Below are 25,626 nucleotides of genomic sequence, written 5' to 3' on the forward strand. Positions count from 1 at the left end.
GCTAATGCTGGTGACCATTATTTCACCAGAGCCACTAACTATAAAACCACTAACTGTCTCATTAATTTTGATGAGTTTAGATTTGTTTTAGAACATTGACCTTTATTTAGCCAATCTATGATTTATGGTACTATCATATGTTTCTTGTCACTTCATAAACCAGAGTTCGATTTCTTCTCTTATTTTGTCAGTTACTGCATTTATATTTCTCTAGAGTTGGTTTTGATTTTTTTTTTTTCCGCCCCAGAGCCCCGGTGCATGGTTGTATATTCTAGTTGTAAGTCCTTCTAGTTCTTCTATGTGAGCCGCCACCACAGCATGGCAACTGACAGACGGGTGGTGTGGTTCTGCGACCAGGAAATGAACTGGGGTGGCCGAAGTGGTAAGAGTGCTGAACTTTAACCACTAGGCCATCAGGGCTGGCTCTTGATTATTTTTTTTTGAGCTGTGTTACATTTAGACATCTCCCCCAGCCATGTCCAGTAGGTTTGCTGGGAAACCTGTATCTGTGGGGCGGAACGTTTCAGTGCTAAGCATGGCATAACCTTTTCACACAACGTATAAGGATGCTGTGTATTTGTATTTACATAGTCATGTTTATTCTATAAATAATATAACATGCTTCCATGTTTGTATGATAAAGTGTGTAAAATTTGAATACGCAAGTGTAAACACTCAAATCTGGCAGCTATTAATAACTATTACTCTCACTAGAACTACTGTGCCCTCCCCTAAAGACAAACTAACATAAAGTTAAATAAAAAAGATAGGTAATTTATTTGTTTGTTTTTCCTTTTGTGAGGAAGATTGTCCCTGAGCTAACATCTGTTGTAAATCTTCCTCTTTTTTTTGTTTTTCTGCTTGAGGAAGATTAGCCCTGAGCTAACATCTATGCCAATCTTCCTCTATTTTGTTTGTGGGATGCCACCACAGCATGGCTTGATGAGCAGCGTGTAGGTCCATGCCAAGGATGTGTACCTTCGAACCCTGGGCCACCAAAGTGGAGCACAGAACTTAACCACTATGCCACTGGGCCAGCCCCAAAGATAGATAATTTAAAATATACTATGATGTAGTGAATGCTGACAGTAGTTAAGTTAGTGTGATGGAGTTATGGCTAATTTTTCTCTTTTCTCTATTTTCTTAATGTTCTATAATGTAATTTTATTATTTTTATACTGAAAAGAATGCATTTATTATTTTAAAAGAAAGGCAAATAAGAAGAAAGCCAACAAAGCAATAGCGTCAAGAAATATGCCTGGAAACATTTCCCAGGTTGAAGCTGTGGTGTGAAGGGTATTGATGTCATTGTGGCTCTTGCCTTCTATTGCCATCCTGCTTTCACAAAAGGCTCCATCAACTTATGTGCCTCTTCCTTTCATTGCTATTAAAGTTTTATCTTTTTATTTTTTCCTTTTATATAATAGGTATAAGATTGAAAGTCTTTTTTTTTCTCTCTTCCTTTCCCTCAACATAACGTCTCCCTGCTTGTCTTCTATGGTAGTTTTGTGTTATTTGACGTAAAATGTCATCAGTTGACTGCCAGTTCTGAAATAATGAGTTTACACCCACGTATGTTTTAATTATGACGTGAGGTAATTGAACGTTGTAATATATCACTTGTAAACAAGTTCAAAGTTACAATGGGATCCACGATGGTGCTCACAGGAGCTGAGGCTCTGAAATCCAGCAGGAGGAAGAACTTGGACTTAGCCAAGCTAGATGGCACTGCTGCTGTGGTTTATCTCGTTTCTTATCTCCTGATGGAGTGAGACAGCTTCTGCGAATAATTGTTGTGCCACGGATCCATGACTTTGCAGGTTTACTTTGCTAGTTAAATGTTACTATGAAATATCCTTAATCACCCAGGAAATGATTCCTTTTCATGCTTTGTCTTGTCAGGAAAGATAATACTAAGTATCCTTTGAAAATACAGGTGGAAAGACTCACCTACAGGAACAGAATTAAATCCATGTCACAGATCACACATGTATGTTTTTGCGCGTGCACGCGCGCGTGTGTACATTCGCATACATATACAGCAGCGCCAGCATTTGTAGAACTTCGATTAGGGGCTACCACCAAGGAAACTTCACTTCAGTATTGAGGACACAAGTTAACTGGTGGAGAAAAATCTTTAGTACTGTCATTTAGGAATGCTGCTATTCTAATGGAACGCCCTCATGGTTGATGTGATGCTAACTTTAATTTTTAGATTTTGAAGTACAGGCATGGAAAGGATTTAAACCTCGTGAAAATGTAACCCTAAACCCTGCTTGCCTCCTGAATCCTACTTGCCAGTTTATGATGGCAACAAATTTTAAAGACCAGAGTCATCACTTTTATTTCATGTCTTCTTTTAAATGAATTCTTTACATTTTAAATTACTTTTATTTTTCCTAAATACTGGATTTAACTCCTGGTTAGAGGAGAAGGGGCTGAGGAAATTTTTCTGAAATGATTCTCTCCTAACCATCTCTTAGTCTTACTGCAAAGCAGCCTCAGTTTTCAATGAACACGTAATACTTTTATTATCTCAAAAAAAAAAAACAGAGCGATATAAAAATGTGTATCTATACCATGCAAAAAGAAGCAAAAACAGCCTTCAGGGCAAGGTTTAATTGTTTTTCCATTCTAGCTAAGCAATCCTCTTCTCCAAGCATGCTAGGAAATGCTGTGTTCCAGAAGCCCCTCTGGATCAATATGGGTCGGGAAGAGGTGTAAGCAATCGGGAAGAGGAGTGAGGAACAGCGTGCCCTCTTTGGGTCTCGTTTGAGAAGATTCTTGGAGCAGTTAGATGAAGTGAATAGAGGAAGAATGAGCTGACACCTTCTACACTCCCTCCTCACTCCTCAGAGTTTTTCTGAGAGGACACAGGGCAGAGAAACCTGTGGAAACGTCTCATGGGAGCCTGGTACTGAAGAGAAACATGAGGCACGAGAACTATCTACTAGCAGCTGATGACCCTGGCCCAGCAGAGGAGTCTAGGTTTTGGTTTTGTTCCTTTGTTGGCCCTGGGCAGTCACGTTCTCTCTCTCTCCCTTCCTCCTTCCCTCTCTTTCTCTCACCGCCCCCCGCCACACACACACGTGCCCACGGCAACCCCCAAGATTTTCAAAGTGTTCACTCCACGTACATTCTACTCAGAGACCAAAAATTCAACCAACAATAGAATAAAACCATAGTCTGTGTTAGGTATGTTTGAAACATAGAAGTAACGAAAGTAAAAAGAAATAGAAACGAAAATTTGAAAAGTAAAACCACCGCTAGAGCATTCGAAAAGAGAAGTAACTTTTAATAGATACATAAATTACAGTTATTTAATTTAGCAAACGCCAACCACTCTAGTGTTTCTGGAAAGTAGACTTGGCATCTCTAGAAATAGTTACATGAACTTGATAAAGAACAGAAACTCCCTATTCTTTCAGGTCTTATGAATTATTGTTATAATTAGTAAGGCCAAATTCTAACACAAAGGACTATAATAAAACATTCTTTGAATATTAAAATAATTCTTCCAAAGCCTATATTAAGCTTTGCAAATTTCAGGCAAGTTATTATATCTGAAACTCTGCCCAGGATATACACAGTAGTGAGTAATGTGTTGCTATGAAATGTTTTTAGATGAAAAAAAATGAACTTTGGGTATTAGAATATTTGATTTACTGGAGTTTGGCTCCTCTCCTGCCTGTTTCTCTTGCTAAACACTCAGACTGAAACTTTACTATGATTATCTAATCTTACTCCATTCTTGGAAGTGTGGCCTCTGTAAATAGTGGAAAGGAGACTCTCCTGGATTGTTATGGTGAATGTTTGGCTCTGAATTAAATGAATGTTTAAATCTCTAACATTTCCAGTAATGTTGAATTTGGCTGGATACCCTGTGGTTATAACATTTTAAGCCTTTAAAAACACATGCGTTCTCAAACAGTGATATGCGTTTTGCCTGACTTTTTTTTTTTCCTGACTAGCATTTTGTTATTACCTCACCGTCTACTTGAAACAAATTGTATGCAGTTTTCCATGCCTGTAGCATACGGCTGCTGCCTACGAGCGCTTGAGCACTTCGTGTGCCTTGGCGGACAGCCACAGGCGACACTGAAGAATGGTTTCCTGGATGAGTAGTAGAGAATCTTGCTTTTATCCATTTTTCTACTTGAATTCAACTTTTAAGGCGGGCCTGGGTGAGATATTTTTTTCTTTCTTCCCTCCTCCCTCCCTTCTCTGCCCTCCCTCTCTTACTTCCTGTTTCTTTGTTGCCATCTCCCCTTAGTTGGTAACTGATGCCTTCAGTATTCCTAGAGGTTCTTGTCAAGCCCTGATAATGGAACACTCATGCAGACAACACCAGATGTTCCTAGCTTTTGCCTTCTCCTGAATCCTCCCCTGTTTTTCAAGTTATTTTGAGTAGGGACCCATTCGTCCTTTTGCTTTGCACTTCTGGCTGTAGAGAATTCCTCAAAGCAGAAAATGTGTTGGTGTATAAGCCTCATCACTCATGTTGAGACCTCGTGTGGATTTCTGTTTTGGAAAAATAATAGCTTTTACTTAGCAATAATTGAGATGAGGGCTGGGTGTAATTTCCTGCTGCAAAGGAGGGGGTTGGGGAAAGGAGCAGATGCTTTGAGAATGTAGACTGAGGCAGTGATAGCAAGAGGTGGTGGGGACCCTCTGGAGAGAGAGGTGGATGACAGACAGGAGGGAACTGAGGAGTATCGGGGCCAGGGAACGTGCTGTCTCAAGACCTCTAGAGCACAGGAGGCAGGGACAAGAGTGGAGCCTCTTACCCGTCTGAGGCCCCTCAATTCCTCTGTGCCCCAGCTCCCTCTTCTACTTCCAACCCTTTCCTCGCAGGAAGCCACGAGTGGGCTGGGTGGCAAGGCAACGGGCTGAGTTGTGTAGGAGAAGCAGCTGGAAGAGGTGAGCCATCTACAGCTGACATCGTCCCCTTTCTGTTTAGGGCCTCTGTGGCCATCTACGTGTCTAGGCGCTCTGCACAGACTGCAGTCTCACCCAACTGCTGTTTCGTCGTTTGATCAATTGGTTGAATTTATTGACCTACCATCGGGTTACTTATTTTTGCCTAACATTACATGGCCTAAATACTTGTGTTCTGAACCTATTTCTGATTTATAGAGTATTAGTCTACTGTATTCCCAAGGGCAAGTAAGAGATCATGTTTTTGATGAGCATCTAAATATTTTGCATTCTAGAAATTCAAAAAGAGATGAGAGAAACGTATGTGTAATATATACATGTTTGTATATGAAATATACACATGGGTATATATGTATATATTTACAAACACATGTATATATATTCACACAATATGTGTATATATATACACATACACACAAATATGCATATATTACATATAATGTTTAAATGGAAACTTGACATCCATTACTTATTATGGAGCTTATTAAATTATGTATGAAAATGAATGGAATATCACATTTTCAGTATTTATATATAGTAGTGGAAGTCTTTAAACACCAAATCTTACTGTTGATTAAGAAATTGAATTAAGTGCCGTCTTAATGGCAAATTAATATAAATTTGCTATCATATGTTTTGTTGCCATTTGGGAAAATTATACTATCAACCAGTGTTAAATAGAAAAGCTCCAAATCAATTATAAATTGAGAACAAATAGCAAAGGCTGAATGTGCTCTGCATAATATTTAAAAATGCCTTGATTCTAATTAAGTCTCTTCTATCAGACATCCCTCGCCCTTAATGCCTCTTTCCGAAGACAGTCTGTTATGACGAGGATGTGAAGTCTGGAAGAAACACAGCCACTGCAGGCGCGATGAGCCTTAGTCTACTCCTTCCAGGCTGGTGTCGGCCACTCCGGGCAGCTGGGGCCCGGCTGAGGCCCCGGCTGGCAGCCCCTCTGCTGCTGCTGCTGGTGGGGGCTGCCTGCTGGGCTCGGGTCCAGACATCCCAGCTGGAACTTGCTCACCTGCTGGGGCGGTTGGAGCAGGACCATGTGCCTCCATCGCCTTGAGGGAGGCCTCGGCTGAGGACTGTGGGGCCTGATCAGAAGCTCCTGCCTCTGGCTGCTGGGGCAGCTGATCAGCCTGCGCTCCAGCACAGGGACCCTTGCCTTGGGCCTCTGCTCCCGACTCTGCAGGGGGACTACTGGCCCCGGAGGGAGATTCTGCCTCATTGCCTCCTTCAGCCTCAGCCTGGGGACTTGGGGGAGCCAGGGGACTCTCTGAATGGCATAAAGGGCTCAGAGGGGGTTGCTCTGGCTCCTTGAGGGCCGTGTCACCATCCTCTTGAGGAGAGCCGAATTCTGGCTGGAGTTCTTTGGACCGGTCGAGGGTCGACTCTGGCCGATGAATGATCATGAAGGCTGCAGCCAGATTTTTCACAGCATCGTGAACTCTGTTGGCTTCCTCGGCATCAGCCTCTTCCCCCACAGAGACAGCTGCCTCAGGCTCTTCGTCGGAGGTGTACTGACTTTGGTCATCCTTTTCAGGCATTTTCGCTTCACGAATTTTTTTGTAGAGTTCATTTCTCTCTTCTTGTAAAGCTCGACAGAGATTCTCTAGCCTCCCAATTTTCATCACGAAGCACTCATATTCTTTAGCTCTCAATGCTTTCTGTGATTTGAAAACACACACGCATAAAAAGACATGAAAAGCAACAGTGTCAGGATGCCCTCTGGAGATGAGCAAAACTGTTTCTCCAGGAATTTGTCTGCCAAGCTCTGGGACCTGGCCACGGAGCAGTGGCTGCACAGACACTTGATCACAGACATCCCTTGTCTTTTTGTATTGTATGTGAGACTCTGGTAGAATTTTAATCACTGTATTCTTTTCCTTAGGAAAGAAAGATGGCAAAGCTTCTCTCTGCTTCAGTCCAGGGCCTCTAAAATCGTAAAGTAGATGGATTTTCTGCTTCTAAGACTTAGGAGGCGTAAGCAAAAGCTTGTGGCAAAATGAATGAGATGGACTGAGACTTGGCCGTCAGCAATGCCGTATCCATTCTATAGATAAACTGCTATGTGCTAATCCCGCAACTGTTCAATTTATGTTGATGAATGATAAGCACATCTCTTTGGAATTGATTGCAATTTGGGCTGAATTGTTAGAACAGTCATCATAACCAGAGAAACTCACCACACACTAATTCATGAGGCCGGCTGCTCAAAGTCTTCCATTCTCCTTTTCTCTAGAAGTGCCAGTTTGTGCGTGAAATTGTCCCTAGTCATCTTACTCCTACATCCCACCTTTGTGCTACTCTGTCCCCTTCAAGACTTTTTTCACTTGTGTACATGGAGAGGCCTTCACCTGTAAGCCCTGCCTCTCAGGTCAAGAGCCGTGACTCGTTGCCTTTATGGTCTCAAAACCTGCTCAGCACCTGATGCAATACCAGTATTTAAATGCCTGTTGGAGGAATTAAACAATCTCTCTCCATATCTGTCTATAAAATAGCACATACCCTGGGTGCTTGGGCTGGTGGCTTCTCTCAGTGGGTTCAAATCAACTAATTCATTCATCCTGCACCTGTTATGTGCCAGGCACCAGGGGAATTCAAAGACATTCATCTTTAAGGAATTCACAGTCTGGCAGGCATGGTGCTGCTTTGGTGACAGCTTTGAAATCGACAAGGAGGCATGGACTTAGGGTCACAGGGCTCTTGAAGAGCCTGGACCCGATTCTAAATTACTTTTGCTCCCATAGTTTCGATTACAATTTCAAATATTACAGCCCAGAAAAACTCAGCTCTTTTTCAAAGGCAATGATTTGCACTATTAGGTTATAGTTATTTTCTGAGGATGAGTATTTTGACTGGATGGGGCAGAGGAGCAGAGGGAGAGGCTCCTCACCTCTTCGATCATGTCCAGCAAGGCTTTGTTGCAGTTCTCGAACCGGGCTTTCCACGTGGCCGTGTCCTTTTCGAGCTTCTTCATCTTCTTAGTCGTCTACAGAAATTAGAGTGTTTTAATATTAATCCTGAAGACTTCATCTATCAAAGAAGCGGTTAGTTCCATATGTGACATCAAGGAAAGCCCTTTGGTTAGCAGCTGCTGAAGCAAACACAAGCTGGATGTCAAGGGACGGCGATGGAGTGGGAGAGTCACGATTTATTTCGGAATCATCTAGGTCTGTGGTCAACAGCCTTATTTGCACTGGAGCCAATTCAGGAAAAAGGAAACCATTTAGGGCCACGCTGTTTTGTCATTGCCATTTCTTTCATTTAGAATAAAAATAGCTTTACTGAGTCCCAAGAATAAGCCTGCAATTTAGATTATTTACTTTATTGAATAGAAGACTATCAGTGAGAAGGTTGGCCTGGGTTTTTAGCCCTTCAAGTGTTGGTAATATCTGGGCACGTCTGAGAAGGAGCCACACAAAGGCAGCTTGGTATTTGCTGTCCTGAAGTGTGTAGAGTGCAGTGCGGTTCACAGAATGTGATTACACGCATTATTCATTTCATCCTTGAAAGAGTCCCACAAGGGCCTCGAGTTCTGGTCTCACCTCCACTTCATAAATGGGGGAACTGAGGCTCAGAGAGGTGGAGTAATATTCAGGTGAGTTAGCAGCAGAGCGGGACTGCAGTCACTTCATTCCATTTAACGCAACGTGTGCAGAGTGTCTGCTGGTCACCAGGCTGGGGCTGGGAGTGGGGGATACAGAACTGAATGACAGGCAGCCTGTCTTTTTTGAACCTGAAACTGCTCACGTTCCTGGTTGTAGGATCTCCTCTCTGCTCGGATGAAGTGAAGGATAAGGTGTGTAATCGGGCACGGTTTCTTGGAGGAACCACAGCCGGCACTTGCTGCTGAGCGCCAAGCCGCCTGAGGCTGGGCACCCCCGGAGGCCAGAGGCTGGGTGCTATAGGGAAGCTAGATGAGCCTCCAGTGGTTTTACATTTTGATCATTTCTTAACCATGTTAGTAGTCTATAAACTTTTTAAGGTCATTAACCCCTTTAAGAATTTGATGAAATCTATGGGATCTCACTCAGAGAAATGCAAATATGCATATCAAAGTTTTTTGCTAATTCTCGGGTCCACCACCAAAAGTCTATAAATGAACCCCAGATTAGGAGCTCCTGATCTTAATCTTTAAGATTAAAATTTCTCTTTAAGATTTGTGGAGAACAGATTGGTGGTTACTGGAGGGAAAGGAGATGGGGGAGGGCTAAAGGGGTAAAGGGACACATATGTACAGTGACAGATGGCAACTAGACTTTTGATGGTGAACACGATGTAGTCTATGCAGAAGTCAAAATATAACGATGTACACCTGATGTTTACATAATGTTACAAACTAATGTGACCTCAATAAAAATAAAAAATAGCAAAAAAAGATTTATTCTATCTTAAAACTACGTGATTTCGAAATAAACACATTTCTCTTGCTCTAATATTTATTCCTACCTTAAAACTCTATAATTAAAAAATTTTAAACAATAGATCAACCCATCCTGGGGTGGGAAAGGTGTAAATGTTAACAAGTGTTGGCCTACTTAAGTTTGCTCACTGATTGTGAAATTCATCATATTTTTTATGAAAATGTTTTGAAAAAGATGTTTTCTACACTTAAATATGATTAATGCCAGTGCTTGTTCAGAAACATAATTCTAATGCTGATTTTGTTTTGGGAAAATGCTGAATTGAATAAGATTTAAACATTACATCCCACAATAACATTAGCACCTTATACTTGTAAAAGACTTTAAAAAAGTTTAAAACCCATTTAAAATATATCAGTTTCTTCAAACTTCACACTCTTGTGAAGGAGGGAAGGGAAACAGCATCTTGATTTGTAGATAAGAAAAATGAAATTGAAGGAAGTTAAGTGAATTGTCCAGCATGACTTGACCAGTAAGAACACACCCAGAATTTGAATTCAGGCTTCCATCTTCTCATTCAAGGCTCTGTCAATTACATCATACTACGTATCTTCTCTTCTAGGAAGGATGCTATGAAATGGTATTTTCTACTCTAATATTCTACTCTTGCATATTTATACGAAAGCTTTTTTTATCTTTAGAAGATTAGATATTTTTTGATTTCAGTATAAACAACATAATGTTAAATTTAGCTCTTTTTTTAGCTATCCATGGACTAGAAGAAGAAAATGTTCTTCCTCAGAGTGAAAATATATGCTAGTGTTTTTGAGCTTTTCTTTAGATTAATTCACCAGATACTTACAAATAAAAAAATACAACCCAAATCTCATTTGCACCTATAAATGTTTCATTACTTCATGAAATGCACTGGAATATCTTAGTGAGAGAAAAATGAACCCAAAGGAGGATTGTCTGTCAAAATAGAAAATGTCAATATTCCGTCGGGGAGAAGGAATACTCACTTTATCCATTTCCTGTTTGAAAGTGGCAAATACCTCATTGCTTTTTGTCAGTGTGCTCTGGAACTCTTCAAACCTTCCGGAGTAGAGAGTAAGCTGTAAACAAAGGAGAGAGTGGATCTATTTTAGGGCTGCTTTCAGAACAAAACATTGTTCACTATTTGAGAAGAAAAAATGATTTAGGGGAATTTTCAGTGCAACGTTCATAATATGTTCAGTTCTTTTATTTACGCGAGATCAACCTAGGTCAGTGAGTATGACGGAAGTACTTCTTTAAAGAAAAATAATAAAATATGTCATCATCATTTCATTATATCATAACTTTTACCAACAAACATTCATTGAGCTCTGAACACATGCATGGACTCCATGTACAAAAGTATTGAACACATGGTCCTGCTTTTGAGAGACCTGTGCTCCTGATGGGAAGGCATCCCATAGACAATTTGACTAAGGGACAGTAAGAACAAGTCGCCATGGCGGGTAATCACGTGAGCCGTGTTTTTGCGGAGAAGGTGAGCCCTGACCTTGGTCTTGAAGGAAGTGAGAATGTAGACAAATGAAAAGAAGTGATGATGGAAACGTGGGCCAGACGGGGACTAGGGCCACTGCCATTACGTGGCTTGTGCTTCTCCAGGCAATTGCCATTCCCATTTTAGATACTGTGGTCTTGTATATTTATGAATACAGTGCTCTAGCCAATAGCAGTTACATGCCCCTTTTTATCAAAATCAGCTTATTATACCAATTTTCTACAGATGGAAATAAGGAGTCTTGAAGAAGGAATGCCTTTTTCTACTTTGCACAGAAAAACATCATATGGGTGAGCATTGGCAAGTGTGTGGCTCACTATGGGCATATAGAGAAGAGCCTTTGTATCTCCACATCCTTAATTCCAAGACTTACGTTTGGGGTGGGAATAGGGCAGGACAGGGAAGGAAAGTGTGTAACTACTTGATTGTTAGTGACAGTAATACAATAATAAAATCTTGCTTTTAAAAATAATTTTAGGGGGCTTGCCCAGTGGCGTAGTGGGTAAGTTCACCCGGGGTTCACGGGATCGCAGGTTCGGGTCCTGGGAACAGATCTATGCATTGCTCATCAAGCCATGCTGTGGTGGCGTCCCATATATAAAGTACAGGAAGACTGGCAAAGATGTTAGCTCAGGGCCAATCTTCCTCACCAAAAAAAAAATCATAATAATAAATAAAAAATAAAAATAATTCTAGGATAGCATCTTTTGAGTGAACAGAGATTTGATACAGATGATCCAAGTTAGGAAAGCCTCCATTTTATTTTGTTTTATTTTTTATTTATTTACTTATTTATTTTTTAGGAAGATTGGCCCTGAACTAACATCTGTTGTCAATCTTCCTCTTTTTTTCCTTTTTTTCTCCTCAAAGCCCCCGTAGATAGTTGTACATCCTTCTAGTTGCTCTATGTGGGACGCCGCCTCAGCATGGCTTGACAAGTGGTGCGTAGGTCAGCGCCCAGGATCCGAACTGGTGAACCCCCGCCCACCTGCCAAAGCAGAGTATGCGAACTTAACTGCTACGCCACCGGCTGGCCCCTGAGCCTCCATTTTAAAATGTGTCTTTGGTACCCTTGAGTGTCCGGAACAGCCCAAGTCCTCAAATGGGCACAAAAACTTCTTCTGTATGAAGAAACTAACTTGCAGCGTCCAGCAACAAACAAGAACCTGAGTCTGCCCTTGGTAGACCGGGATGGTTGGGTTATAGGCACAAACGGCTAGCTGGTTGTAGCTGTGAGACTGTCGTTTCAAAAGCAGAGAAGAGGGCAGTAGGCTGGAGACTTCCCAGTCTTGGGAGATAGGAGTTAGAGGGAGTGTGTGTGTGTCAAACTCAGAAAATTTGCTTCTCTAGAATGGCTCATTCTCAAATAATTCAGAGTAGCAGAGGTGTTACTGTAGCAAGTAAGAATAACAAAATGATAACATAAAACCTTTCCATGGGTTTCAGATTTTCCAAAAACAAGTCAAACAACGGCTGATCAGCATTTTGAAATCACTCAGTGCCATGAGTATGTGACAGAGCTTGGGGCAACTTGGTGGCCTAAAATTTGTTTCTCATGATTCCTTGGCATACAGGTTAAAGAAGACCGTGTGAAGGGCTCAGGGAATTTATGGCCAGGAAGGTACCCCAGGGTTTTACACACACGCATGCCCACGCGCACACACACGGTACGTAAGACAATACCTACTCTTATTATGTGCCATGCACTCCAGACATGTCCCATTGCATTCTGTTTCATTTTTTTCAGAGTACTGTCTGGGAGCCACTGAATTGATTTCAGGGTCCACGTATAGTTCAAGCCTCTCAATTCGAGAGGCTCTACCCTAGGTAAACTCCCGTGGGCCTGGCTACCTAGACTGCACATGATCCAGCGGCCTGGGGTGGGAACAACTACTCCCAGCTGATCCTCTCTACCTTCTATCACCAAATATGTTCATTTGCATTCTTGGCCAAATGCTCCTCTTAACTACGTTTTCTTACTTCCTCCCTTTTTCCAACTTCTCGGTAATTCCAGCGGAGTTACATGGGGGTCGCAGACACTACGGTCTCCTGAGCTGGAGTTCAAGGCTGCAGACAGGAGGGGGCAGGAGTGAGCGCATGCGCACTCTGTCTCACAGATGCGCCCTTGGCAGTGTCCGTGAGAGCAAACACACCTTCCTCACCTGCCCTCTCCCCTTTCTTTGGGCAAAATGTTCTTTTTGGCATATCACCTGGGCAGATTTTGTTTCCCTTCCTTATGTTCTCTTGTGACATGGAGAAGACAGACACACCCAGAGTGCCAAGAAGTAATGTCTAACTTCATTACCACCTCTTCTGGCCTTTTCCTAGTGACTGTTTTTTTTTTTCCCCTCAACTTTTTTAATTTTTTTAAATTTTTGTGGTAAAATGTACATGACATAAAATTTACCATCTTAACCATTTAAATGTACAGTTCAGTAGTGTTAAGCATGTTCACATTGTTGTGCAACCAATCTCCAGAACTTTTTCCTCTTGCAAAACTGAAACTCTGTGCCAGTTAAACAACTCCCCATTTCCCCTCTTAGTGACTGTTTTTAATATTCTGCTTTTCTTCCTATTTGACCTCTTCATCATGGGTGGCGAAACTGTATGGATTATACTTTTCTAGGTAACCAATGCTAACACTTTCTGCTTATCCTAACTAAAATTGTACACTTCCTGTTTACTTCATGGATACTTGTCGGTAATATTTTCCTTCTCACTCTTATGCTGATGTGATGGATGTTTGGTTTGATGTGTCATGTTCTGGCTCTCACTTTGGTACTTCAGAGAAGCATGGAAAGGACATCCAGAGTTGTCCACAGTACTCCTGCCAGAGGCAGCAATAGAAACAGATTATTCTAGGGTGAGTACTGACAACAATTGCCCCAACTTTTCACTTTTAAATTGGCTGAGTGACACACATGTTATACACACATTCTTTTCGTAGGTCACCGAATTTTAATCTCAAACATTCATCGCGTATAGGAAACAGAAGCATACCCAGGAATTGTCTTAGCAAACTTGTGAGATTTGGTTTGGGAACAAGTCCAATTATAAGAGGAGTTGCAGAGGAATCTCCTCTCACCCTACATAGATAAGGTGAGGACCTGTGAGTTTAAAGACTATGATTACCCATCTTTCACAATTTACTCACTGGTCTTTCCCCTTGGACAGTCTTTTGTGTCTGCATTGCTGCGTTGTGTTTGTATTGCTGCCTTTTCACATCTACTGCCATCTTTGTCCTTACCGATCCAATGAACACTCTATTTGTAGTGAAAACTGTATCCCATTGATCATCTCTGACATTTACTCTGTTGCCTTGGTTTGTGTAATTGAAAGCCAGACATCTCTTCCCTAAGTGAGAATCATGCCCCAAATTGGCAAGCTGTTGTCTTATGACTGAAAGGTGACTTCTGTCTAGGAAAACACAATCTTGATATTTCTTTTGCTGAGACCATGGAAATGGAGACTAGGCCTTCCTCCCCTTTTAAAGACATTGTAAAACCAAGGAAGTGTTTGAATGCTATGCAAAATAATCTGTGATAGACTATTTTTCAGCGTTTAAAAGTTTTAAAAATATAATTTTGATACTTTTCGAGAGGAACTTGTTTCAACATTATTATCCATAGGGATTCAGGGCCTTTATATTCTTTTGATGATTAAGTAGTCACTGGAGTTTTGAAAGTGTCCTGAAGACAAATAGATAGAAAAAGGAGAGTCCTTGCAGATAGAGCTGCATGCCACAGGAAACCAGGCAGGGGAGGAGAAGGCAGGGTTCACTCAGCTGAGGGCTTCTTCAGCTATGGAAGTTCTCCGCGTCCATGAACTAGAGCTGAACAGTCTTGAAATCATCTTTTCCAGTGGTTCTTAAACTTTTCTTGCAACTAAAGCCTCTTTTTGTGTCATAAATCTCTATATGGACCCTCGCCTGTAAAACATTAATATTAGCTCATACACTAGTTGTTAGCATTTCTATTAGTATTATTATCATTAGATTGTGAGTTTAATTAGGAAGGCTTTTTTTTTTTTTTTTGCAGGGAAAGATTTGCTCTGAGCTAACATCTGTTGCCTATCTTCCTCTTTTTTTTTTCCTCCCCAAAGCCCCATGCATGGTTGTATATCCTAGTTGTAAGTCCTTCTAGTTCTTCTATGTGAGCTGCCACCACAGCATGGCAACTGACAGACAAGTGGTGTGGTTCGGCGACCGGGAAACAAACCCAGATCACCTAAGCAGTGAGAGCGCTGAACTTTAACCACTAGGCCATCAGGGCTGGCTTTAATTAGGCAGGATTTTGACTCTCTCATTGATGCTGTATCTCCAACATCTAAAACCATGCCTAGCACTTAGAGGTGCTTAATCAATTTTGGTTGAGTTAATTATGCATACAATGGGCCAGGCACTGACCTAAGTGCTTTGCATGCATAGCTTGAAAACGAACTGCGTGTATTACATATTCATTAACTAGTTTTCCTTTTATAAACTTAATCAAACATATGAATAATTGCCATTCATAGCCACTGAGTGAGAGCTGATGCAATGCCAAAAGCAGCCACATTTTAGAAAGTAGCTACTGCCTTATGTGCTCTTACGTTTTGGAAATCCTGAAAAGTAATGGAGCTCCCAAAGGTCGGAGGACTCCAACCTGGATCATTGATCATTGCAGCATCCGTGTGTTACAGACAAGGACATTTAGGTCTGGGAGGTTTAGGTGAGTTGCACAGTCAGACAGCTTCTCAGCAAAAGAGCCAGGACTCTGACCCTGGTCTCTGGACTCAGTCCAGGCTCAGGGGATGAACATTGACAAGTCTAGAAGCCCTGGGAGGTGCTTTTTCAAATTTGAGGAGGCATAGGTGGGAAAGTGAGTCATACCTTTCTGTTTTATTTCACAGGTCATTAGAGGCCTAGATTCTGATGCCAGCCGAATGACTCACTCTCAGCCCAGATTCTATTGGTATTAATCTATTCTTCTCAAGTTCATTATCTCTGTGTAGCATAGAGGAGTAGAGATTGCTTGTAACAGACGATGTGAATGATGGGGAGCTGCTACTGTTGCCACCCGCCCCACACCATGAATGTGGTGGCTTCTGTGACTGCCTAAAGGATGACCCTGAGTTTGTAACTCCAGAATCTAATCTTTCAACTCCGGGTCCTTCGAGTCTATTAATGGTAAAAAACATTGTTGTTCCAAGTTCTATGTAGTCAGTATTTTAAAACGATTTTGATACATTATGTTGCTGGGAGGAAACATTCGGTGCATGTGTCGGAAAAGGATGCTTTAGCAAGGTTGGATATGAAAATGTTATCTGTGTTTTTATCTATGCAGTGGTAGAATCTGTGATTTCAAGTTTCTTATTTCCCTTATTTGCTTTTTTTAAATGAACAAGTATTCATTGACCTTGTTCATTCATACAATGAACAAGTATCTTTTTCTTTTACAATGAATGGGAATTCAGCAGTCAGCACATAAACATTTACAAGTGAATTACACAAGTCTTAAATTAACGCTGCCCAGCTCAGAAGGCTTCTGATTTCCTCCCCTGTTGTGAATTTGCTCTGTGAGTTTACAGTCCCTTCAGCACTTGGGTGGAAGGGGAGCCAGAGCCCCTCGGCCGCCCTCCATGGCAGGATGGCTCTCCTGGAACCTGACACGGAAGTTTGCCAGGAGGAGCAGAGCCCCAAGGGCATGGGAAAGACAGACTGCTCTAGCTTTCCTCCAGAAGCAGCTGTTGCTATTTTTGAGTCTGAATTGCTGTTATTTTTGAGTCTAAAATATGAATTCCCATTGTCTAATCAATACACACACATGACATCAAGAAGCCAAATCAAAATGGCTCCTGCCTTTCGGCCATTTCTAGTCATTTGCCACTGACAAGGCCAACCTCTGATAGCACAGAAACTTGGGCACTGACTCTATTTTTCTAATTTCCTTTTATTATAAATAATATCAGACAAGTAAGGACATTTTCCATCTTGACAGTTATAGATGGTGCATCTGAAGAGTTTACCTTTTATTCTTACCTTACGAGGGTAATGTGGGAGGTGAGAGAGAGGACGTAGGACATCAGCTTACTCTGATGGACCATCTTGGTGTCCTCACTTGTATGTCAACAAACCTTTTGACTGGAGGTTGTTGGTGCAGAGCATTTATTTTTCTTAGATATAACACTGTGTTGTTATTTTTACTTAAAAATAATATACATGAAGTTATTCTTCATTTCTAACTCCTGTCCCCTGTCGCCTGCCACATATGAGGCCTGTGCAGATTACCTTTGGTTCACAGCCTCTTGACTTGGGAACAGCAAGGAGAGCACACCCCATGCACTGTTGTCCCCCCACTTCACCTGAGCCTGCAGGACGGTCTCTTGCTCCTTCAGCACTTTGGCCTGAAGTTTCCACTCTGCTGCCTGGCTCAGCAACTGTGAGAGAGAGAATGCATGGAAAGACTGTCAGATTGTCTTGTAAATTACCATTTGGTTGTAACTTACATATACAACTTAATAACTAGCTAATTAACACCCTTAAGTAATTTTTTGGGAACTTTGTAAAGAATCTAAGAAAGCTGAGAAAACAACTAGTCTTAAAAGTTGGATTCTCAACGAAAAATTAAGGTTCTAATGGAAAAAAAGGGGAAAACAGTCTCCAACTCAAGCATGAATCACACAAAATTCAACCTCCCACCAAATTCTGGAATCTTCTCTAGCAATCTTGCCCAACGTCATTCAGCCTCTGCTTGAACATTTCCAGAACATTCCCACCTGGGGCATTGTTGTGAGCAACTGTTCTTTTATAGTAAACCCAAAGTTATTCTTTTAGACCACTGTTCTCCACCCGTAGCATGCATCAGAATCTCCTAGAGATCATGTAAGAATGCAGGTCCCTCTCAGAGAACATGAGTTAGAGAGTATAGGGCGTGTGGAATCTGCACTTATAGCAAATACCCAGGATGCCAGGATGGTTTGGATATTGGTGGTCCATGGTTTACATTTTGAGAGACACTGGCTTAGAAATTTGACCTGTTGTTCTAAATCCTATATAAAGTTTACAAAATAAGTCTCATCTCTCTTCCATAAGGCAGCTCTTCAAATACAACCAAGGCCCTCATACCAAACATGGTCAGAACTGGGAGCTGATGGGTCAAATTGGAAAAGTTGTTCTAGACATAAAAACGACACACATACATAAAAAACGTTATTTTAACTTAAGATATATGTTCACTTATTTATCACTTTTGATGTAGGGCTGTGGTCTCTGTTGGGATATGGATCTTTTGATTGGAATTCAGAGTTTTGTTTTGTTTTTACAATAATCATATCCATAATGTGCCATATAAGGATGTGCATATATATATATTTTTTAAAACAATAGTGCTAGAACCTAAAGTCCTAAAGATATTTGTGAAGTCTCTTGATTGGATAATTCTCTAGAGTTTTACACCTTTCTGTCTTCTATAGCTACTCACATTGAGTTTGACAATCGTTTTTTGCTATTTGCCTGCATCTAGTTTTTCAAAGCATTAAGCATAGTTTTCATAGAAATACCTTTCTTTTCATACATATTTCATCAGTTTATGTATCATTCTGTTGATGTACATGATACAAAAACAAGGATAACTGCAAACAAAAGGTTTGCGAGCCAAGGGCTGATTCTTGGTCAGCTCCATCTGACCTAACTGGGGTTCCATGTGAGGACATTCTGAAGTGGCTGACTAGCCGCAGGATTCAACATGCTGGGGGCATCTGTCAGGGCGTCTACAGAGAGAGTGGTGAACATCCGGGATTAATCTGGTTAGTCAGGCAGGTGGCCGTCAGTTAAGAAGTTTCTGTTGTATTTGAAGACAGGCTGATCTAAATTTTCTCCTTTTTTTAATCCTCATTGTAAAGAAATGTCTGTAAGGTCCATGTATTACTTTTGTAACCAGAACAGAAAACAATACAATCATTCTTTTTAAAACTTGAAGGCATCTTTTTTCTTATCCAAGTTTATCTTGTGCACTTGGCTTGGCCTCTCCATTTGTAAAATAGGTTCTCTCTGTTCTTCTAGGCCTCCCAGTAAGAATGAGGATTAATTGTTATAGAGGCGCACTTGACTTGGTGTACGAAGGGTTTGGGGCAGCTACGGGGTAGAAGACTGCAGTGCCCCCTCCGGCCATGTGAGCAGTGTGGTGGCAGCGTCCATGGCCTCTGCTTCCCCACACAGGCTGAGGAGCCCTACTGTGATGGGTGGTCCCTGATCGAGGGGGAGGCAGGTGGCTGCCTCTTCTGCTCGAGGTGAAGAAATCCCCCAGCTCTAACTTGATATTTCATCACTTTCAAAGAGAAACGTCAGAGCTGGAACCCAGGTAGGTGGCCAGCTTGGAAGAACTGAGGAGGCTACCTTTCTTTGACTCAAATCTGCTATCTTTTGCTAAACCAAAGTAGGAAAATAGGGAGCATGCTAGTTTCTTGCTAGAGCTGGATCACTCCGCGTCTGCCCCCCAGTCTCCCTCATGTGAATCTCTGTCTAGCTGTTCCTCTGTCCTGTCTCATATATTATGTACCAAAGGTACTGATGCCCCACAGGAAGCATATTTTACCCGAGGGCAATTACACCAACAGGAGAATATCTATTTTCTTAGATTCTGAATAACAATTAAATGCTTTATTTCTTACTTTGAGAGCTAGGTTATACATGGATTGAATAAATTAATCTTTTTATTAAGAGCACATGGACTTCTGACTTGAAATTATCCAATGTCCACCAGGTTGTGTTCTCCAAAATTCGTGCTTTTGTTGCCACGTTTGAAAATGGAAGTTATTTTTAAATCACTATTCTAACAAATTAGGGTGATTCTAGTCTGATTTTAGGTAAATGTGGATCTCGTGATCAGATGTTAAATGGCCAAATTGAAATAATTGGTCCATTGACTATGTCTTAATTCTCTGTCTCCCCAGCAACAGGCACACACTTCCACTTGTGGCTCTGAAACACGCCTCTGAGTGTGCTGTCCTGTCAGAGCTTGGATTTGGGATACACTGGGATGTGGAGGTATGTTGGAAGTGTGACCAACACGTCTTGGTCACTTAGCAGTATATGACCTTAAACAAGGTGCATATCCTCTTTGAACCTCAATTCTCTCATCTGTAGAATGGCCCTGCAGCTGTTGTGGAGTATTTGGAGTTAATGAGATGTCAGTAAAAGCCACCACTCAGTTTCTTAAACTAAAACCTCAGGAGTCATCCTTGACTCCTCCTTCTCCCCACTGTCACCATCTTCAGTCCAGAGCCTTGCCTGTTGGTTGTGCATTGCTAATATAACTTTTATCCATGTCCAGCTGTCCTTCTCCACTGCCACCTCCCTAATCCAAGCCATCACCATATCTCATCCAGATTGCTGAGGCGCCTCCCCACTATCTTCTTGCTTTCTGGCCCCTCTTTAGTTCATTTTCCACCCACAGGCCAAATTCATCTTTTACAGTTGCAAAGCAGATCATGTCATTTCCTTTGCTAAAAGTACCCAGTATCTTCCCATGGTGTTTCCAATAAAATCCAAAAGCGTATACAGTTACACAATTGGGCCCGCGCTGACCTCTCCAACTTCATTCTGAACTTCCTCCCACTGGGTCAACGTGCTCTTGCTTCCCTGACCTTTTCCTGTTTCTGGAGGATGCCAAGCTGGTTCTAACACCAGGCCTTTGTCATTGCTGCAGACACTGCTGCTGGAGCCCTCCTCTCTGGGTCCTTCTCGTCAGGCAGGGCTCGGCTCAAGCATCCTCCCCTCCAGGAGGCCATCCTGTCACCCAGTCTAAAGTAGATCCCCTCCTCTGCCTCTTGTCATTGCCTCCTCATTTCCCCTAATGATTAGCAGCACTAATCATTATCTGAAGTTATCCTTCCTCGTTTGTTTGCTGGTTTATAGCCTGTCTCTGCCCACTTAGACGCTAGTCTCCATGCTGGGACATGGCCTTCTCGGTCTTGTTCACCTCTATACCTCAGCACCTAGGATGGTGTTTAGCATAAGACAGGTGCTTGAAAAAGATTTGTTGAATGGATGCATGACTATGTTATGTACAAAATAGTGTAGGTACTGTGGCTTCTACTGGGCTGGCCAATTTAGTTCCCCACTGGAGCTCAGGCTCCCTCTCCATCAGTCTAGTGCTCTAGGACCATTATCAAAACCAACTTTCTCAGGGGCTCTCTGACCCCGAGGCAGACTGGACAAGCACACTGACTCGAGCGATAAGTACATATTCCTTCTCTCGTTTGTGTCGCTCCTCTGCGTCCTTCATCATTTCTTGTGCCTGCTCCAGTTTTGCGTCCACCAGCTTCTGCTGCAGTTCTCTGTGTTTAAATATTTTGTCCAGATGCTAAGGAAAAAATAAAGGGCGTGCATCAAGCTTGACTTATCATTGGTACCAAAAGATGTAAAATCAAGAAGTGTTATTCACATAAACACACATTCTCCAGGTTTTAAGAAAGAAAAAAAAGAGGAGAATTAATGCATTGGCATTACTGGTGGCTTTCTATAAAAGCCATAAATTGGTGGAGCCCCCATCATTTTGCACCACACAAAAGTGGCTGCAAAAGATAGAGGTGCCAGAGCTCAGCAGTGTGAACTCCAAAAGGAACCAGCATTGTTTCTCTAAATTTGGTAACTATTAGATATGATGCTAGCTATTACGCTAGATAACACAGATAATGATGGATATTGCAAGGGCTGCAGCACTAACACTTGGCATTTTGTCTCCTTCTATGAATAAAAAACCACTTTTTCTTTTTTTGATGAGGAAGATCGGCTCTGAGCTAACATCCGTTGCCAATCTTCCTCTTTTTGCTGAGGAAGATTGGCCCTGGGCTAACATCCATGCCCATCTTCCTCTACTTTGTATGTGGGACGCCTGCCACAGCATGGCTTGATGAGCGGTGCATAGGTCCACGCCCAGGATCTGAACCTGTGAACCCCAGGCCCTAAAGAGGAGCTCGTGAACTTAACCACTACGCCACCAGGGTGGCCCCTAAAAAACCACTTTCAATCCCAACATTAATACAATTTATCATGGAATTCTCCTCCACATTCTTGCCTCAAGTGTTGTGAGGAAGCTCTAGGGTGCCAGCACGTGGCCCTAGGTCTGGGACTGAGGCGGAAGCCCCCTGCCTTCAACTCTGTCCCTCTGATGGGAAAGGCCAAGCGTCATGGGTCACAGAAGAATTGATATGCAAATGTGCTACTGCCTCCTCCACATCTTGGATTTCCTCTATTGCTTGGTGAAGAGAAGCTTCCAACTCTGCCTGAACATGGAGAACTTCTCGGTCATTTGAGGTCCCACTGGCAGGAGGACATGCAGAGCTCTACCCTTGGGCCTTCCATACAACCCATCCCAGACACATACAACTGGTCTACCAGGCCATTCCCATCTGAGATCTCTCTGGAGAGTACGGATATTTTTTTTTTTTAGCTCCTTCCCTTTTGCTTTCACTTGAACCTCCACTCTGGAGAGGGACTGATCTTTGTGACAAGAAGGGGTCACGGCATGGCATCCTGGCTCACTGTGAGGAGTTTCTTGATTTACCAAACTGCCGCTACCATGTGCTGCTGGCTCCGTTTTCTCTTGATAAAATGTCAGCGTGTTGCCAACAGAGTCACTTTGACGATGTTATGTTACATTTTCAGGCAGAGATTTAAAATGTGGGTGGGATGGGGAAAGGAATATGATATATTAAAATCCTGAGGGGAATCTGGAGTCTTAAAAACATATTAAATATTAAAATACAATTTTGGAATAATAAATGATCCTTATAGTCCTCCTAATGTAAAGTATTGAAAGTAAAACCCTTTTGGTTTTTATGCCAGTGGGTAAGGGATGTAACTTTGTAGGCTCTGCTTCCCATCCATAAAATGTGGATGATGTTATTATCTAGTGCATAAGAGTTTTGAGACAATTAAATAACATAGTGTATGTAAAGTATAGTACTTAGCACATTGTCTGTCACAAACTAAGCACTGAACAAATAATAACATTATTATTACAATTATTACACTATTAATACTATTATTAAATTGTTGGGTATATAGAATACAGACCCATAATTTAGATGACATGGGGATTCTTAAGAGGAAGTGTGTGAGATATTTTTTGGCTCTAAAGAGAGGGTTTTATAAAGGCTAAGAAATACTGTTTTCAAGGCTAACTGGGCTCATGGCCTGCCACTTTCTTTTTTTATTATTGTAATTTTCTTTTTATTGAGGTCATATGATTTATAACATTGTATAAATTTCAGGTGCACATTATTATATTTCAGCTTCTGTATAGAGTACATCGTGTTCACCATCAATAGTCTAGTTGCCATCTGTCACCATACATATGTGCTCCTCTACCCTTTTTGCCCTCCTCCCACTCCCTTCCCCTCTGGTAACTGCCTATCAGTTCCCCTTATCTGTGTGTTTATTTGTTTATCTTCTACATATGAGTGAGATCATACAGTAATTGTCGTTCTCTGTCTGACTTATTTCACTTAGCATAATACCCCCAAGGTCCGTCCATGTTGTAGCAAGTGGCACGATTTTGTCTTTTTTATGGCTGAGTAGTATTCCATTGTGTATATATACCACATATTCTTTACCCATTCATCCACTGATGGGCACTTTCTATTTATTGCCTTTGCTTTGCAGTGATTCCAGTTTTGAAGAAATCTCATATGGATTTCAGTCAGGTATTTGGCAATAGATCTGTTTTTATTTTGGCTAGTAAAAGAAATCCAATCCCAAATATGAATCATGTGAGAAGGCTGGCCATAACTTCCTTATTAGCCAAGTTCCCCACCTTCACAACCCCAGATCCAGATCTACCTACAGTGCTTCTAGGCAGTTTGGTGTGGTTCTCACCTCCTCTCTGAGCTCGTATTGATCAATGATGCTCTTCAGTTTCTCTGCAAGTTCTGTGTTCTCCTGACACAGCTTCATATTTCGCTCACTCTGCTGCTCAATCTGGGCCTGGATATCTGTCAGGGTGCTCTGGAAATGATTCGTGATCTCCTTCCTTTTCTCTTCCTCCTCGCGTGCCCGCTGAAGGGTTTCCTCCTGTGGATAAAAAGCAAAATATTTTGTTATGCTGGTTTGCATGCACCCTGGGTTCCTAGAACTCAGGGTTAGGTCAATGAAAGGAGATGAGTGTGCAGGGTAAGGAGGATGTTTTTCCTCAGTTGTCCAGAGTTCACGTTGCTCAGCCCCAAAATACATGTCTGAGCAAATGTCTCAGCTGTGAATACACAGTCACTTCGAGCAGATGTGGTGGGGGCCTTGAATTTGATAGTTGGTGATGAATAGGCTTGTTTCAAAGATGACTGGACTCCTGCGTAGTGAATAAACTGCAGCGATTTCTAACAAACATGCAATTGCACAGTTTTGATCTCTTGGCTGTGGCCTGGAGAAAAGGTCACCGGGTTTTACTGATTGATGAGACAGATTATGAGTTCCCTTGGTTTAGTACAGAAAGAAGAACAATAGATCTTAGATTTCTCTGTAAAAATTTATGGCATATTAACCACATAATTGTATTATCCAAGTTTTGTAAATCTAAGTGATCACAATATAAACTTTTTCTTAGTAAGAAAAAACTTTCATCAAAGAGCTTAAAAAGGAAACTAGCTGTAGATCAATTACAGTGATTCAAGAATGTAAAAGGAAATCTTTGAAAATAAGCTGGATATTTTATTTCTGAAAGAACAATTATCCCATATGTCACACAGGATTATTGAAACGTTCAATGTAAATTTTGAATCTGAAAGCAATAGTGAGTTTCAAATTTCTTTAACTCTAAAATGAAACATCTAATTTTCCCCTCTTCTACTTTGTTAACATTCAGAATTGGAAATTAACTTTTACATCATTTCTGTTTCTTTTCTCCTAAATCAGAACTCTCCCTTCACTGCTAATCACTAATAATGTATCCAAATTTTCCCCATATCTATATTGAGAATTGTTTGCTTTGTGATTATTCCTCTCATTCTTTTAGAATAAAAGGGTTTAATCTTGCTACATCATACCAAAGATAGAGACACTGCTGACAAGTGGTACAGACATTTTAGGATTCCTTTCAGTTCTGATTAATTATTATTATAAAAGCTTGCTCCATTGTTGGCAAGTAAAATTATACTGTGTTTAGTTGCCTACCATGATCAAATTATGTGACATGATTTTTAAAAAGAAATAATGATTTAAACATAAGTAATTGCACAAATCTTTATTATGACAGTAGAATAATGTGATCAAAATAAAAACTGATGCTGAAAATATGTGCTCTGGAAATATTTTAATTTATCATTAGGTATCCTCTTTCCACTACAATAGTAACATAATTTTCTAACTCTAATATAACTTCTGATATCAGAATCATAATTTATTCGTGGTATAAACATTTACTGAGTGGCAATTTCTTAGGGATATTATAGAAGATATCTGTACTTGCTAAACTGAAGAAATTAACTGAGATGTTATTTCCTTGAACTTTGTATGCTAACACTTGCTATACATATTTTACTAAAAATGATTATGACCATCTGTTAAGTGCCACTGAATATACACATGATAGTGATTGTCTCCTTATTGATCCTGATTAGCTTAGAAGTCAACAAGCTCCTAGTGGTAGATCTACAGACCATGATCTGAATGCCATTTGCATTTATAACTATTCCAACTATAAATGAAAGAGTAGATGAAAGAACCATTCCATGCTACCCAGCAAGTCTGAGTTTTTCACTAGCAACTGGCTAAAGAAGGTATGGATGCAT

General features: G+C 41.2%; 1 protein-coding gene across 1 annotated transcript in view; it reads right to left on the reverse strand.

Moving 5' to 3' along the window:
- Positions 1-5,819: 5,819 nt before the first annotated feature.
- TXLNB (taxilin beta) overlaps positions 5,820-25,626 on the reverse strand; it is a 40,679-nt gene continuing 20,872 nt past the window's right edge. Inside the window, exons 4-9 of the mRNA XM_058534313.1 lie at positions 23,723-23,917; positions 21,087-21,206; positions 17,206-17,280; positions 10,334-10,426; positions 7,841-7,936; positions 5,820-6,611 (exon numbers count right to left, since the gene is read on the reverse strand). Coding sequence (XP_058390296.1) covers positions 5,820-6,611; positions 7,841-7,936; positions 10,334-10,426; positions 17,206-17,280; positions 21,087-21,206; positions 23,723-23,917 — 1,371 coding nt within the window. The remainder of the gene's footprint in view (positions 6,612-7,840; positions 7,937-10,333; positions 10,427-17,205; positions 17,281-21,086; positions 21,207-23,722; positions 23,918-25,626) is intronic.

This window comes from Diceros bicornis, chromosome 39 (assembly GCF_020826845.1).
Source record: "Diceros bicornis minor isolate mBicDic1 chromosome 39, mDicBic1.mat.cur, whole genome shotgun sequence".
Classification (NCBI taxonomy): Eukaryota; Metazoa; Chordata; class Mammalia; order Perissodactyla; family Rhinocerotidae; genus Diceros; species Diceros bicornis.